General features: G+C 37.0%; 1 protein-coding gene and 2 long non-coding RNA genes across 4 annotated transcripts; 1 reads left to right on the top strand and 2 right to left on the bottom strand.

Moving 5' to 3' along the window:
* Positions 1-339: 339 nt before the first annotated feature.
* On the bottom strand, positions 340-3474 carry LOC136248129 (probable outer membrane protein pmp6). The gene has a single exon (XM_066039944.1). It carries the CDS (start codon positions 3472-3474, stop codon positions 340-342), a length of 3135 nt encoding a protein of 1044 aa, XP_065896016.1.
* Positions 3475-8532: 5058 nt separating this feature from the next.
* LOC136245543 (uncharacterized) lies at positions 8533-10723 on the bottom strand. The gene is made up of 3 exons (XR_010695926.1): positions 9647-10723; positions 9527-9593; positions 8533-8852 (listed from the first exon to the last, which is right to left on the bottom strand). It is a non-coding gene; the product is annotated as an uncharacterized lncRNA (long non-coding RNA).
* A 1020-nt stretch (positions 10724-11743) lies between these two features.
* LOC136247437 (uncharacterized) lies at positions 11744-12924 on the top strand. 2 transcript variants are annotated; one of them, XR_010697541.1, is made up of 7 exons: positions 11744-11825; positions 11885-11965; positions 12045-12093; positions 12141-12369; positions 12422-12500; positions 12617-12679; positions 12732-12924. It is a non-coding gene; the product is annotated as an uncharacterized lncRNA (long non-coding RNA). The 2 variants fall into 2 exon arrangements; XR_010697540.1 differs by having other exon boundaries at positions 12144-12369; positions 12732-12921.
* Positions 12925-18674: the final 5750 nt, after the last annotated feature.

Raw genomic sequence — 18674 nt, forward strand, 5'->3', positions numbered from 1 at the left:
GAAGAAGAAGAAGAAGAAGAAGAAGAAGAAGAAGAAGAAAAAAACGAAGAAATTAAAACGAAATTTTGTTCGCTCGTATCTCGGAAATGGCTGGAGCGATTTTCTTCAAATTTGGTATGTAGACTACCCTAGCTGGGCGGCACGTCTCCAGCAAATTTGGTTCCAATCGGATAAGGGATCACAGAGCTACATAGGTGTGAAAATTGCGTTTTCTTTCTTCCTGTTAATATACTCACGGTGTGGCGCGCCGGCTTCTTGGGCCGCACGACACACTATCGTGTGTCTTGATGTTAATATACTCACGGTGTGGCGCGCCGGCTTCTTGGGCCGCACGACACACTATCGTGTGTCTTGATACAGATCATCATATGATGATGGCACATGTACATAGATATTGTTGCCAAAAGGAGCAGTGTTGCTGTGAAAATCAATACCTGTTGTATTAAAATTCATGGTAGCGCTATTTACCTCTTGTGACAATTCAGCATATATAGCTCCACCATATTGATCAGCAATGTTACCATCAAATGTAATATTTGACCCATAACTGAATACTAATAATATAGAGTTATCACTAAGGTGTAAGGCACCGCCATTTTCTGTAGCTGCATTGTATGTGAGTGTAACTATAGAGTCATCCTCAAATGTGATAAATGATGATTTAAAAGTATGTATAGCTCCACCATATATGGCACTGTTTTCAATTATTGTCAAATTTGATTTCCCTTTAGTTGTTATTATAGAATTATCAATAGATATTGCTCCACCATACCTTATAGCTGTGTTGTCAGTAAATGTCACTGTAGCATTTCCATCAAATATTATACTGGACTGAATTGCACAATCTACAGCTCCTCCAACAATAGCATTATTGTTAGTAAATGTTAGCAGTGAACTTCCTGTGATTGATAGTTTAGAAGTTTCTTTAGTGTCTACAGCTCCACCCCTCACTGCACTGTTGTCACTGAATGTTATGTTTGAGTTACCTGTAAATAGGATATTACAGTGATCATCACAATAAACAGCTCCTCCTGCATCTGTGGTGACATTATTCTTTTTAAATATGATTGTTGAATTTCCCAAAAATGATATATTTGAATTACTAGTTAAATCTAAAGCACCTCCACTTTCATGAGCTATGTTTCCAGTAAATGTTACTACTGAAAATTCATTGAACAATGTTCTACCTTCAGTATCGGCATGGATAGCTCCTCCATTCCTGGCAGTGTTGTTTATAAATGATGCATATGAGTTTCCATAAAACATGACCTTTGATTTATCTCTATTGACTACAGCTCCTCCAAGTACTCTCGCTCCATTATTATAAAATTTCACTGTTGAGTTTTCATAGAATGATATTGTGCTATAGGTATTATAGTATACAGCTCCTCCATCTTGCCCAGTATTGTGGTCAAATGTTACCGTTGACTCTCCACTGAATGAAGCAGTAGATCTATGCCAGGCTATAGCTCCTCCATAATGGGCTCTATTAATATTAAATGTTATTATTGAGCTACCTCCAAATGAGATTGAAGAATAATGAAATAACCTTATAGCTCCACCAGATTTTCTATCAGCACTGTTGTCATTGAATGTTATATTTGAGTTATCTGTAAATGAGATATTGCAGTGATTATCACAATAAACAGCTCCTCCTGCATCTGTGGTGGCATTATTCTTTTTAAATATGATTGTTGAATTTCCCAAAAATGATATATTTGAATTACTAGTTAAATCTAAAGCACCTCCACTTTCATGAGCAATGTTTCCAGTAAATGTTACTACTGAAAATTCATTGAACGATGTTCTACCTTCAGTATCGGCATGGATAGCTCCTCCATTCCTGGCAGTGTTGTTTATAAATGATGCATATGAGTTTCCATAAAACATGACCTTTGATTTATCTCTATTGACTGCAGCTCCTCCAAGTACTCTCGCTCCATTATTATAAAATTTCACTGTTGAGTTTTCATAGAATGATATTGTGCTATAGGTATTATAGTATACAGCTCCTCCATCTTGCCCAGTATTGTGGTCAAATGTTACCGTTGACTCTCCACTGAATGAAGCAGTAGATCTATGCCATGCTATAGCTCCTCCATAACGGGCTCTATTAATATTTAATGTTGTTATTGAGCTACCTCCAAATGAGATTGAAGAATAATGAAATAACCTTATAGCTCCACCAGATTTTCTATCAGCACTGTTGTCATTGAATGTTATATTTGAGTTATCTGTAAATGAGATATTGCAGTTATCATCACAATAAACAGCTCCTCCTGCATCTGTGGTGGCATTATTCTTTTTAAATATGATTGTTGAATTTCCCAAAAATGATATATTTGAATTACTAGTTAAATCTAAAGCACCTCCACTTTCATGAGCAATGTTTCCAGTAAATGTTACTACTGAAAATTCATTGAATGATGTTGTACCATTAGTATCAGCATTGATAGCTCCTCCATTCCTGGCAGTGTTGTTTATAAATGATACATATGAATTTCCATAAAACATGACCTTTGATCTACGCCAGGCTATAGCTCCTCCACCATATTCAGCTGCGTTGTTTGTAAATGTTACATTAGATTTTCCTGCAAAGAAAACTTCTGAATTAAATTGGAATATAGCTCCACCATTATACACAGCTGAATTATCAGAGAAAATCACATTACAGTTGTCATCAAATGTAACAGAGGAACTGGTGCTATAAATGCCTCCACCATTATTGGCTTCATTTTCTTTGAACAATACACTACCATTAAGATGTAGACTAGTATGGGATGTGTAAATGGGTACTCCATGGTTGTTGACAAATTTAGAATTTTGTAATAAATTGTAACTTGGATATTTGTCATTTAAAGCACAAATGTAAACAGTACTGTTAGCTGGTCCATTAGATTCAAAACTGTTGTTGTCAATTATTATCATTGATTGAGCAATTAAAGACAAGTAATATATGGCAGCTCCATGATCTCTGTGTTCATTGTTGTGTGCAAAGTGACAATTTGTGATGTACACAATTCCTGAAATATTTGACAACACAACAGCTTGTCCTGTTGAGTTAAGAAATGAACAATTCTCAAATACAACACTAGATGAATTGTAAACTCCAATTGCTGGTTTATTTATAGAACCACACCTCTCCCAGTTGATACCTTCCATGGTCACATTATTACAATCAACAAACTTCACTGTTCCATTATCATTGCATTGTACAGTGGTAGAATTGATGTGTCCAATAATAATGATGTTATCAAGACCTTCTAATGTAACTGTTGAAGACAATACAACAACGTGACTTGTAATGTTGATGATGTCATTACTAGTGACTTTGTTAAGAGTATCAACAAGTGAATAAAAAACACAGTCTCCAATTGTACAACATGTAAGTTCACCCTCATCACTTTCACTACCTGAACCACTGGTAACATCTGTATCACTAGTAAAGTTAGTAGAAACATCTATGTCAGGCATTACTCTTTTGACCCCTTCAACATTCCCAATCCAGAATAGCAAAAGAAATATTACTTTTATTATAGATAGCATATTGTCTTTTCACACACAGAATATCACAGCACAATCTGTTCAGTGGCAAAGTTGGATTATTTTTATACTCATAGAAACCTGATCAATGATAGTCCTTAATACTGAAACATCACCAAACCACAATAATCCCCTTGATGTTTTCATATTCATTAAACCAAAACTGAACCCATAAAAAATATGGTTACTTATATACAGGAAGGAGAAGATTCATAATTAAAATGTTTCTATATATCATTCAGTGTAATACTGTACAGAGCTTTGTTATCATTTAGTAAGTAGCAGTCACAATTAATGGCATGTTGTGGCAATTGAATACACAGCTTTGCATTCACACTGATGATCTGCAAAAACATCATCGCCTCAGGCCCTCTACAGTTATCATAGTTATGTATTGGCCTTGACAAACTTACAGAAGTCCATCTCCAGAAGGCAGACTAAGACACAGTTAGTATGAAAATTGTTAGCTAGATAGTTTAGCTATCTTATGATGGTATTAATTTAAGCTTGTTGATGCATCCCAAAGATCAGATCACGCTGCAATGACATCACATGAGATCACATCATCTCCGAAGTGCAACTGGATCTTAAGGCTGCTGCTACTTTCTCAAGGCAGCTATAGGCATTACCAAGAGTTTACACTCTTGGCATTACTATATGGGTGATTACAGGGATTGCATTGATAGGGAGTGTTCATGTGTGACCTGATTTTGGAAATCCTTTTCATTTGGGTTCAATGTACATTCATAGATACAGGAATTTATATTTTAGACAGTGATGCAGGTAAAATTTTCCTTAAAGATGGAGATATTTATGGCCTTTAAGTAGAGGTGCACCAACATCTATAATTATTCTGCTAACCTGGCGATATCAATTATTATCAAGCTGATGTAAGACAGTTTGCAATCACAATAATTAAACAAAGCTGATCCAATATAGTAGCATAGACGTATTGCATAACAATTTTCACTGTAAATTCTGTTATAAAGCAATGACATGAGACTTTAATCAGCAGTTGAACAATGTGGAACTTTGAAGAACAGTTGACATTGCATAAACTGTGGTTTCCAGGATATTACAAGAACACGAGTACCCATTAATAGTTGTTTTTGTCTATTTGTATCTGCTGTAGAAGTCTGCCACAGCTGGCAAGATCAAGTCAGGGCAAAGTTAGTGTTATACTAGCCAGATAGTGTAGCCAGTCCATGATGGTGTCATTTTAAATGATGTGCCCAAAGAGTAGCTATAGGTTTCATAAATCAAGTCACATATATACGTATTAACTTGCTGTCTTGTAGACCTAACAGGATCTCTTATTTCATTGCTTTTTAATTCAACTATTCCTTCTAAAGTTTAAAATTTAGAGGTGCTGTAGTATATTCAGTTGTGGTTGACAGAAATGTAATAGCAACTGGCTTGAAAATTTGAAACAAATTAGCTATGATCATTGATTAATTGTACTAGTGTATCAAATTACAGGTGTATAAATTATAAAAACTAAAATCACTAGTACAGTATACTGAAACAAGGGTATTACAGTATGTTTACAGTGCAACATAGACCCATTTAGTCTGGACTTTATCTATTAAACAACTGACTGAGAAAGGAAAGGAAGTGTAAAGATATGTGCACTATCTTTGCTGTAGTATTGGAAAGGGAATATCTAAGGACTGAGAAATGTGTGTCCTTCAAAAATAGGCAAAACAAGTTGATTTTGTGCTACTTCTAAGAACCAGGCGCTATGCAGCTAACTAACCCATCTGGAATTAACCAGCTATATATGTATTACTATTGTAATAATTTAAGTTGTGCAATAATACATAATTAATTTGTTGCAATTCTTGGATTTCGTAATTCATGAAACTTTCGTCTGCTATGACCACATGCTACTCCAATAAGGCTTCTAATCCGTTATACGCACGGATACCTTTCGGAAAGGCTGATCATGTCCGACTACGCCAGTCCACAATGCATAAACATGCCCGCTGCAGCAACATCAAATTTCACGTTCATAACTACTAAAACTACACGTTTTCAGCAATAACTAATTTAAGACTGAACAAATGTTTATCTTATGAGCATAGCTTCTATACGTACCAGCATTGAAACCGGGTTACTGACCGCTGACCTGGATTAATTAAAATTGATGGCTACACTTTGAGTGGTCGACTAGTGCGTTACGCGTACGCATGTACGAAAGTAGAAATATAAATATCCGGAATGGTTCCACGTAAGTTTCCAGATAGCAAGACACGTTTCCTGCAAGTGGGTGTGACTTTAGCATACCTAGCACACTTTTATAACGAATTCCTAAAGAGTGGGCGTGGCTCACGAAAAAGCTGGCCTGATGCAAAACCAGACCATGTTTCATACGACGATTAGTAGGCGTGGCTCAGTAGATTCTTCCATACCTATACAGACAAATGGGCGTGACTTAACGTATGGCTGCAGTCATCTGATTAGTAGACGTAGCTCACGAAAGAAGCTGGGTTGCATCTTCGCTTGACTATGACGCGTTTACACACTTCTGCATCGTCCCAACCAATTAATTTGCTTCGCACGTGATCCAATCCAGGTCAGACCCGGGCAAAATGTGAACCGGTTTCAACGCTGATACGTACCCTACGCTATTTTCAAGAAATTAAGCTCATTGTTTAATAATTATACCCACCGATTATGACGGCATAGAACTCTACTTCAGTGTTATGCCGGCACATTTGAACCCATGCAAGCCTAAGCTTCTGCATACCATGCATAGTGACTGTGGAGTTGATGGTATGCTTCAGTGCATCTCAGTAGCTCTCAAAATCTCCACTGACATCCCTGAGGCTGAAAGAATGCATGTGAGCAGCCTAAAATCTTTAGAAAAAAGGCGAAATAACACAAGAGGAAAGAAACATCACAGATATGGTTTATCCATCCAAACATCTCCAACCAACTCGATCTGCAAAGAAAGAAAAATGTAGTAACATAATGCACATATTATGCCAAAAATATTTGCCCATAAGTTACCATTATCATGATAGCTGTAGCTTATAGAATATTTCTTACTAAGCTTGTAGCCATTCACAGGTTCAAAGACAACAATGGTCCAATCCCGTTCTAGCAACTACGCTTAGTAATTAATTTGGAAGTACAGTATTAGAAAGTGTATATGCGACTGAATTTGACAACACAAGGCTTCCACACACATCCAATTTTCTGTTTTAACCAACTGTAACTTGACTACTGACCTAAACTTTCACACAATTCTTCCATAGGATTGTAAAATAACAGGTCAAAATTTGAAACTAATGGCATACTCCTACATTGAGGTATGGTGCTTCAAAGTCATAAAAGTGGATGTGTGTGGAAGCCTTGTTTTGTCAAATTCAGTCACATATAATCGTACAAAAACTTTAAACTGATAAAAACATGGTAGAACATACCTTATTACAAGTGCACCGCATAGAAATATCTAAAACCTACTAAGGATGATCTGTGGAGAAAGAAAGAGTGTAGTAATACTGCATGTGCATGTAGTTATATACCAGATTGATACTACTTGCATAATTATATCTAAAGTCTTTGTATACCACCTGTATTTTACAACAAAATGTGGTGATAAGTTACCATCATTGTGGTAGCTGTAATTTAGAATATTTCTTACTAAGCATATAGCCATTCACAGGTTCAAAGACAGCAATGGTCCAAACCCGTTCTAGCAACTACGTTTAGTAAGTAATTTGGAAGTACTGCAGTATTAGAAACTGGTACAAAAACTTTAAACTGATAAACATGGTAGAACATACCTTATTAAAAGTACACCTCATAGAAACATCTAAAACCTACTAAGGATGATCTGTGGAGAAAGAAAGAGTGTAGTAATACTGCATGTGCATGTAGTTATATACCAGATTGATACCACTTGCATAATTATATCTAAAGTCTTTGTATACCACCTGTATTTTACAACAAAATGTGGTGATAAGTTACCATCATTGTGGTAGCTGTAATTTAGAATATTTCTTACTAAGCATATAGCCATTCACAGGTTCAAAGACAGCAATGGTCCAAACCCATTCTAGCAACTACGTTTAGTAAGTAATTTGGAAGTACTGCAGTATTAGAAATTGGTACAAAAACTTTAAACTGATAAAACATGGTAGAACATACCTTATTAAAAGTACGCCCCATAGAAACATCTAAAACCTACTAAGGATGATCTGTGGAGAAAGAAAGAGTGTAGTAATACTGCATGTGCATGTAGTTATATACCAGATTGATACTACTTGCATAATTATATTAAAGTCTTTGTATACCACCTGTATTTTACTACAAAACGTGGTGATACGTTACCATCATTGTGGTAGCTGTAATTTAGAATATTTCTTACTAAGCATATAGCCATTCACAGGTTCAAAGACAACAATGGTCCAAACCCGTTCTAGCAACTACGTTTAGGAAGTAATTTGGAAGTACAGTAGTAGAAACTATATATAATGGTACAAAGACTTTAAACTAATAAAACATGGTATAACATACCTTACTAAAAGTATGCCCCATAGAAACATCTAAAACCTACTAAGGATGATCTGTGGAGAAAGAAAGAGTGTAGTAATACTGCATGTGCATGTAGTTATATACCAGATTGATACTACTTGCATAATTATATTAAAGTCTTTGTATACCACCTGTATTTTACAACAAAATGTGGTGATACGTTACCATCATTGTGGTAGCTGTAATTTAGAATATTTCTTACTAAGCATATAGCCATTCACAGGTTCAAAGACAGCAATGGTCCAAACCCGTTCTAGCAACTACGTTTAGTAAGTAATTTGGAAGTACAATAGTATAATGGTACAAAGACTTTAAACTGATAAAACATGGTAGAACATACCTTACTAAAAGTACGCCTCATAGAAACATCTAAAGCCTACTAAGGATGATCTGTGGAGAAAGAAAGAGTGTAGTAATACTGCATGTACATGTAGTTATACACCAGTGCATAATTATATCTAAGGTCTTTGTATACCACCTGTACTTTACACCAAAATGGGGTGATATGTAAGTTACCATCATTATGGTAGCTCTAGTTTGAAATATATATCTTACTAAGCATATAGCCATTCACAGGTTCAAAGACAGCAATGGTCCAAACCCATTCTAGCAACTACCCTTAGTAAGTAATTTCAGAGTATGCTATAATCAATTGAAGAAAATAAAAGTGGTATAAATACTTTAAACCAATATAAACATGGTTAGAATGTTCGTACCTCAAAGTACATCGATCACTTTGCCTCAATCTTCAATCAACTAGGGATGATCTGTGGAGAAGTAAATGTATTATAAGACACACGTAGTCTCACAAACATTAAGATGCTTAAGAAACTTTATAGTTTACAGAAGATTTAGCTGACCATAAGACTGATGACTAATGTTGATATGTAATTCACTTGCTTGTCAGCATAATAATTTATTGTTAGTTGTTAATAAACAAGATCATTAAGCACAAATACATGAAGGTTTTCATGTGCTATGGCAGTTCTATATATGGTAATAAAAATTTTCATTTTATTAACAGAAGAGAGGTGAATATAGTTTAGGTTAAAAATGATAAAGGAATTACATTCAGTATTAATTCTTCATAGAAGTTGCAGACCTTTGCGTGGATCTCATTAGTAACAGAAAATCCCTTCTATATAAAAGTACTGGTGACATTCCTATGTACGCAATATATTTACTATAGCTATTCAGCTGTGTTTAGGTCTAATACCAGCCAGGCCAACATTACTGGATTAAAGTTCATTCAAGCACTTGACATCGATCATCCCTTACCACTGCAATAACTAGGTCCTTAGATAATAGAAACAACACTAGCCTAAAGCTATGCGCACCTTGCAACAATAGCAATAGCTAGCAACTCTACACATAAAGGGTCTCATTCTGTCCTCAGGCTACATGTGAAATAAAATAAATGTTGTAACAGAGATATACTTACCACAATGATCTTTAAATTCTGAATTAGAATTGCTCATCAACTATCCATCTATCCTTTCTTGTTCTGGCTGCCATAGTTTACAAACACCTCACAACTATATATTATTCTGTTTAACCATACCATTGTTGCTGGATGTTGTTGAATGTAACCCAGAATACATCCTCTGTCACTTTACTTGAACTAACATTCCCTCTAGACTCAGTAAATTTCCAATCTCATTCTGTTAGATCTAGATAACAAGACAAGACTGAGTATCATCAATATTACTTACAGAATTTTACTACAATCTGTCAATTTCCAACAATTCATGAAATAATTGTAAATAGCGTGCTGATTCAAAACATCAAAATTTTACTTTGTACTAGTGATGCACTGATTAATCGGTAAATAATCGGAAATTGGTTTATTGGCCACATTTCAGCAATATCGGTATCAGTAATTATTAGTAGATTATTTAGCTGATTAATTTTACTGACCCTGATGTTATTGTTTTCATAAGAATAACACAAAAATGAAGTTTAAAAATGGCAATTTTACAAAATAATATTATGTGTGAAATTTTGGTAAACATAAACATTCGATCAGTTATCGGTATTGGCCATTATATGATTTTCAATATCGGCTAATCAGATAATCAGCAAAATCTCTTATCGGTACATCATTACTTTGTACAACTGTTTATAGCTAGCATTCAGACAGACACACAGCTTGTCAGTGTATGACATGCTCGCAAAATATTTTCATGGTTCGGAACTGTAGTGAATGGTCAACAACTTAACTGTGTTCGCTTTTTTTTATTCGGCTGTACACGTACACGTACACACACACACACACACACACCTTTCTGTGGCCACTTATACTATGATGATCTGACTGTGGTTGCAAGAGACCTAGGTCTCATAACACAGCAAAAATAGTGCTCCAATACAACCTATATGAACTCTGTCTTTAATCAGCATTAAAACAACTAATTCAAAAAGTCCCTGCATTGAGAGAAAATGGACCTGTGACAAACCTATATCCAATGCTCAGTATCGGGTCTTGTGCATGGTCTCATTTCAGTTGTCTGTGCATAGGTAAAGACCAAAATATAGACGGCATAAATACAGGTAGTATGAATTACGAATTGTAATATATTACTAGTATTAGTATTTGTCTTACAGGTAAAGAAGGCTCAAGGAACCTGTAAAGCCTGATCTGTACAAAAAGAATTACGCTGCATGGACTTATCTCATTTATTCTTTCTCTCCTCAATACTGAAACTAGCCTCGAAACTAGCCTCGAAACTAGCACACCTAGCCTACACGAGGCGCCGGAAAGGATGGTGGTGAAATCAGCAAACCTGTGTTAGTATGTATAAGTAATCACCAAGCATAGCAGTAAAGTCAAGTTACCTTCCTCGATTCATTCCCGCCACGTAGCTTGTTCTCCCGGTGGACTAGTGAAGATGTGGTCACCGAATACGCCCGGATTGTATAGTAAACGCACGTGATCACGAGATAGCAGCGGAAGATTTTGAAAGCCGGCCCAACAGTGAACATGAGGCTCGACGTAAGCTCTACATGTGTCAATTGCTTTCTAAGGTATCGAAACCATGACACAGTGGAAGAGTTGCTGTGTAGCTGCGTAGTAGTTACGCCGGATATACAAAACGAGATACTCCACGAACTGGTAAAGTAGATAATAACAACAACATTTCCCTACTTAGGTGGCCTCCCCTAAGTTGGCTCCGAGCGTGGCGCTTGGCCGGAATCTGGGTGGCCTGCGGATCAAGTCACGATGGGGTTGCCTTTTTTTCAGCCCTTCTAGGTATTTGTCCCGTTTCACTTCAGGATATTTAGCTTAAAGATTTTCGCTTAGGCTCCTAGGCTATGGGTAAACACCTCGAACAGGCTCTGCCTTCTGTGTACACCCTCCAGTGCCTAACTGGTAAAGTAGATAATAACAACAACATTTCCCTATTTAGGTGGCCTCCCCAAAGTTGGCTCCGAGCGTGGCGCTTGGCCGGAATCTGGGTGGCCTGCGGATCAAGTCACGATGGGGTTGCCTTTTTTTCAGCCCTTCTAGGTATTTGTCCCGTTTCACTTCAGGATATTTAGCTTAAAGATTTTCGCTTAGGCTCCTAGGCTATGGGTAAACACTTCGAACAGGCTCTGCCTTCTGTGTACACCCTCCAGTGCCTAACTGGTAAAGTAGATAATAATAATAATAATAATAACGCCGGGTAGTCGCTGGTCAGTGTGATGACAGAATACCGTAACTGTCGTGCATTGGCATGAGCCAGCGTGGATCAGTTGTTGTACGTTACATATTACTTAAGTAAAAATAGACGTAAATTTAAGTTGAAATATTTCCTAGCAAAGAAGGGTTTACATTGGCATCCAATCATGACGCGGAAGAAATAAACAGTTGACCGCAATCTTGAATGTCTTCCTACAGGTAAATGTGTTCTATGATGTTGGTTCCACAAAGGGACGATTTTAGACTACTATACTTAAAGTTGTGCCTACACATGCAGCGTTGATCATCTTCAAGGAATTTGTGTGTACTGAAAAATCTCGGATTAGGTATGTACAAAAAAATTGGAGTGTTATGTGTTGTTTTTCATATAAAGCAGGTGTAAATCAATTTCATTTCCACCTGTAATGTGCTTATGAGATTATCGTATTGGTCATCCACTTGTCCTCTGTTAACATCAAATGTCGAGCTGGCCTACTCTAAGGTTACCATGAATGTGGCACTCTCGAGTGATTTGTTCAGTAGTCGGTAATTCTAGCCAGTACTGGGGTGGTGGTAAGGGCAGTCCATCAGTCTGAAGAATAGAAATCATTGCTCTGGCACAGGTAAAATTTGATCCAGGTCATGTCTCAGTTGTAATAAAGTTCAGTTTCACAGGGTCATTCTTCTGTCACATGTCATTGTGCTTCGTTTCTTCTATGTTCTCTGTCAGCAACTGCACACCGGTCCATTTCCTGTAAGTATAGTACAATACAACAATAATGGACAAAACAGTATGCATAAAGTTAATGCACTTTAACTATTTTGTACTATTCGACATATGCTACATAATTATTATTTTAATGTATACAGGTGAAGTTGTACTATGCTATCAGCACCAAAAAATATTGTTTGTGTGGTGCTCGATTCAGTCAGGTAATAAAAGATCAATGTGTTGCTTATATTAACTGCTCTTAAACCATTGCAGGCAATGAGCAAGGGATACTTACAGTTTATAGCTGAACAAGCCGACACATGTAGCTAGCTACTTTCACTGTCACGGGACAGCAGCATGCAGCCACCTTCGCGAGTCCGCGATGATAGAAAGATTGAACCTACTTAACGATTTTAATTGTGTAAAATTAATGGTTGTACCATCAGTTGACCTCTATTCTATAATTAACAATAATCGTTGTACCCTTATATGGCGAAGAATGAATAATCTATTAGCACTATACGACTGTATACGTCGCGTGATACGAGGCACGATACGAGCCTCGTCTAAAGGAGTGGTACCATTACGACAGATACGCTTTTAGACGAAGGATATAGACGTTCGCGTATTCATATCGTCTAGTAAAAAAAGACGACGTTAGATACGTATGTACGCGCCGCGTATCAGAGTAGCTGAAATGCTGTGTTGCCCAACACTGACCACAGGGAAGTGCCTTATAGGGCCACTTTTATTCCTAGTATATGTCAATGATATGCCCTCCCTGATGCACCATGGTAACCTATTGCAGTTTGCTGATGACACAACTATAATTTGTTCTGGAGATACTTGTGAAGAAGTTGAGAAGAAGTTATTGCACAATCTTGAGCTGATTTCTAAGTGGATCTTTCAGAGTAAGATGCGGCTTAATGTCAACAAATCAAGTGTGATGTGGTTCTCTTCCAAGCGCAAGTCAGAATATCCTCCTAGCTATTATGATTGATGACCAACCTCTTACAGCTGTCACTCAGCAATGCTATTTAGGAATAATTTTTGATTGTTGTCTTCAGTGGAATGCTCAGGTGTCTGAAGTGTGTCGCAAGTGCTCTTACTATTTATATCTCATTGGATGCAGTCACAAACATCTACCTGTCTCCCTTCTTAAGTTGCTACTGGAGTCCAATGTTGGATCCAGGATGAAGCATTTGGGGCAAATCCCCCCCCCCCCCCCCCCCCCCCCTCACCTTGTGGAGGAGCCATACCTCTGATTAAAGTACTAAATTTTATGCCAAGCCAAGATCAGCTTATAAAATTCATGAAAATATACACATTTACTAGCATTCATTATGAATTCACCAGGAACTAAAGGAAATCAAAGAACTAACTATGAAATTATCACCCAGCACCTCCGTGCATACTAAGCACCTCTAAAAATAATTATCGTGTTGTTTAAGACGTTCAGAGCCTTTTAAACAGTTTTGAAGACTTCATAACCATCTAAAAAAGCCAAAATGGTAAAAATCAAAAGTGAGTCACTACTAAGGGATGTATTAGTTGCTGCTTCAAAAAAAGCAGCAACTAACAAGAGGATCTGGCTCTCCCTAACCACCTACAACTTGCCTGCTTGTGCTCCTCCCCTTGCCAGGTCCTGGATCCACCCCTGGAATCCCTCATTTCATCGTGCATCATATATGCTCTACCAGTGTGAGGACCCCCTCTTCTGAATCATCAAGTTGGCCACTTACAGCGTATACAGAATAGGGCGGTGAGGGTAGTCTTCTCCCTTAAGAAGTTTGATCATGTGTCTATACCACGTGAACAGCTAGATTGGCCTAACATATCAGAAGAAATTGAGATCTGTAGCTTGGCAGCATTTCATCGTCACTGTTTTAGTCACCAGTGCCTGCAACTGCAACCTCCAATAACATTTGGTCACTCTCACACCTATAACACTTGGTGTAAGACCTATTTTGCTAACAGCACTTACCATCATCTGGCTAGAAAACAGCAATATTTTCGACATCGTACCATTTGCTAGTGGAATAAGCTACCATTTGAAGTGCCCCACAACATGGAGAATTTGTCACTTTAATGAAGACTCACTTTATGACTAATAATAATTAATTTGTGCATTATTTAAATGTATTGCTTCGTATGTTGTATGTTTTTCAGTTTTGTAGCTACTTGTGTATTTGTATATGTCTCGGTGTACTCTGACGTGGAAGAACAGCTATGCCGAACGTCATGAGTTTAAACAAAAAATCAAATCATAATCAATCAATGGATTTGTTACTGGATGCAGTGTGTGTCCTACAATTTTAAGGAAGATCCAGATTGGAATTACACTCGTTACCCTATTGCACATACATGTGCATTTATCATTGAGATTTCAACTGAATATAGTAACTATGTGCAGTTCTCCACCGAGATGAAAGTTGTATTAAGCGATGAAAACAGTGGATCATGGACACCATATAGCAAGACATGCGACTCTGTTACTGTGACTGCTCAATCATAGTTTAATTGTGATTCCTTAATATTAAAAAATCATTATAGCTAACACAAATCAGCTGTATGATGTCTAACACTGAATCAAGTGCTTGCATGCTGGTAGATCCATAGCTATCTGGTGCAATTAGTGGATTGACAGTCTGTTGTACTGAATTGCAGTCCTCAGGAGCGGATCCAGGGTTTGGCAGGGGGGGGGGGGGGGGAGGGGGAGGGATGCCAAGGTAGTAGGCATAAGGGTCTGGGGGCACAGCCCCAGAAGCTAAAGCCATTTCATATTTTTCAGGGTTAAAAGTTTTGATGTAGTTTATATACAAATATCTAAATCATACTGCTTTCTAAGTGGACTACATTGATCAAGAGTTATAAGTGACGGACATGAGTAGCTGAACTACTTAATAATAATCGACCTAAAGAATGGCACGCACAAGACCAAGTGCATTTCATTTGCAAAATATCCTTAGCAGGATAAGTGTGCCCACGCATGGGATAGTGCTGCAGATGCTATTAATGTTATAACACCATGGTACATCCATTAATAGAGTATGCCAACTCAGTCTGGTTACCTCATACTATGCAGAGTCGATTATTACTGCCTGACATAGGCCATTTCATGCACGGCCGACCATAATGGAACCTGCCTGACAAAATGTCAGATTAAAATGCAAGGAAGTAGTCCAAGGTTGATTATAGGGTTTTTAGTGTACAAGTAAATTGTAAACACAATAATGAGTGTACCATTACACATACTAAGCTTAAGTAAATCTGTCGATGTATTAAATTCCCTGAATGCCAAATTGTGTAAAGCAGCAGTGTAGCTATCAATGTCAGTTAAAGCTTTAGTTTGCCTGACATTTTCACTGGGGTTCTGCCTCATACCCTAAACGAGTGCAAAGACAGTGTGCAAGATTTATAGTAGGTGACTATTCCCGCTTCAGTAGTGTAACTAACTTGCTTTCGGATCTTAATATCCCCAGTCTTGAATGTAGAAGAGAAGTTTCTAGTATCATCCTGTTCCATAAGATTGTTAATAACTTCTACTGATCTTATTCCTGTTAACTCATCCATGCACCAGAGGTCACAATCAAAGATTCAATCAAAGATTCCGTCAGATCTATGCTCGAACAACCCAATACAGCAATTTCTTTTTTCCAAGATCAATCAGGCTATGGAACTCACTACCTCAAGAACTTATCCAACAACCATCATTATCTATCCTTAAACAGCAGTTGAAATCATTCATTTTCTCAGCAAATTAACAGCAACATTATTTCTTTATTAAGTAATACATATGTAGCTTAGTTAGTGTATGTGTAATGTATGTGCATCAACTCAAACTGAGGCTGCGCATTATTTAATAAATATAACTACGAAAGTAACATTATGTGTGGTGACTGTTCTATTAGAGTATTTGACTGACTGTTCTATTAGAGTATCTCGATCTTGCATTATGGCTTCCCTTTTTTGGGAGGGAGGGGAGGGGGCATGTGCCTCCCTCTGGTCCTTATTTTGTTGATGGAGGAATCGGTTATCACTTCCTCATCCTCATTGTATTCAGCTGTTAGTTTGCCCATCATCAATTCCATGCATAAGGATTATTAACATTGTCCAAAAATCAAGTGCTGATAAGACATAAATAGGCCCAAGATAACTTAAATAGGGCCCGAGATAAGACGCTTAGCTAAATAGGGCCCGAGATAGCTTAAATAGGGCCCGAGATAAGGCTTAAATAGGGCCAGAGATAAGGCTTAAATAGGGCCCGAGATAAGCTTGCAGCTCTTAAGTCTAGCCGGATTGTCTTAAACCGAGCCAGTGTCACAGTGATATATGTTTCCCCGGGTAACGTGTTTCCCGCACACATATCCCTAGGGATCCGTGTTTCCCCGCACACATATCACTAACTCGCTAGCGACCTACAAGTCACAGTGATATGTGTTTCCCCGGATAATATGTTCCCCTTTATAAAGTCATGTGCGACGTACGTAGCTAGTGTTAGCATAGGCGCGCATGCACTTTTAATAATCATAACGCTCTGCTGATCTTCAACTACTATTAACCGTCCATGACTTAGCATCCAGTTTAAATGACAATGCACAAACTGATTGCATACTGCTGGATTTCAGCAAGGCTTTCGACAAAGTTTCCCATAAACTCTTACTGTTAAAGTTAAGGTACTACGGAATTACCGGAGAGACAATTAACTGGATTCAGTCTTTTTTAACCAACCGTAAACAGCAAGTTGTTTGTGATGGTTCTATTTCAGAAGTTGTCAATGTTACCAGTGGAGTACCTCAGGGCTCTGTATTGGGCCCCTTACTGTTCCTTGTTTTTATAAATGACTTACCCAGCTGTATCAAATCTACTTGTCGCCTATTTGCAGATGACTGTCTATTGTATCGCCAAATTCACTCTAAGCATGACTCCGATGTCCTACAGAATGATTTACATTGTATGGAACATTGGGCAAACAAATGGTTTATGCAATTTAACCCAATTAAATGTGTTGTTTTAACAATTACTCACAAAGTGCATCCAACTGTCACACACTACACACTGTATAATCAAATGCTTGCCCATGTACAGGAAGCTAAATACTTAGGACTTACATTAGACAGTAAACTTACTTTCAACAAGCATATTGAGTGTATCTGTAAAAGAGCTAACTCTGCCCTAGCATTTATAAGAAGAAACACTCATTTCTGTCAGAGGAATATTAGAGTTGACGCTTATTGTACATATGTCAGACCAATTTTGGAGTACGCAGCTTTTGTTTGGTCCCCCTATACCAACATTAACATTAACAAATTAGAATCTGTTCAAAGGAGAGCTGCTAGATATGTGATGTCTGATTTTAACAGATACAGCAGTGTTAGTGAAATATTATCAACTTTACAGTGGGACAGCTTGAAGAAAAGACGAGATATTCAGTCTCTATATGTCCTTTATAAAATCTTAAATGGTTTAATAGATGTTTCACTCCCAGAATGTATGATTAAAAACTCTCTTATCACTAGAGGTCACAACAAAAGATTTGTTACAATATCTTCAACAGTTAATAGCTATAAGTACAGTTTTTTTCCACGAGTAGTCCCTCAGTGGAATGCTTTACCAAGTGTCACTGTCAATGCACCAACTCTACAACAATTCTCTACACTTGTACACTAGTGATCTCTTCAATTACTTAATTACTTATCCTTAATTAATTTACTTACTTAATTACTTATACTTAATTAATTAATTTGCTTACTTATTTACTTACATTCTAATTTAATTTGTAACTAATCATTGTACTATGCTCATGCATATGAGTCTTACAATTATAAAATATAATAATATAATAGCCATACCTATCCCTATCATTGCAAGCATCAGTCCTCATTTTTTCCAGCAACAATTTCACTTTGGAATGATTTACCTAACCTATCTAAAGACTCTAATTCACTTGAAGTATTTAAATCTATAATTAAATTATAATTAACTTATTGTATTGAATTATTTTTTTGTGATTCGTCTACATTTTTCTTCATTCTGAAGTTGTACAGAATAGGTAAATAAATAAATATACAACTAATACTATAATTATACATGTTGATGGAGGAAATCAAGCCATTCACTGGCATTCAACTATAACTGTTAAACTGTGCTGTGATTTGGCTATGTAGCTATATAGCATCAGTTTAATAAAACAGTAGCTACAAGTACACGTATACA

Source organism: Dysidea avara, chromosome 2 (assembly GCF_963678975.1).
Source record: "Dysidea avara chromosome 2, odDysAvar1.4, whole genome shotgun sequence".
NCBI lineage: Eukaryota > Metazoa > Porifera > Demospongiae > Dictyoceratida > Dysideidae > Dysidea > Dysidea avara.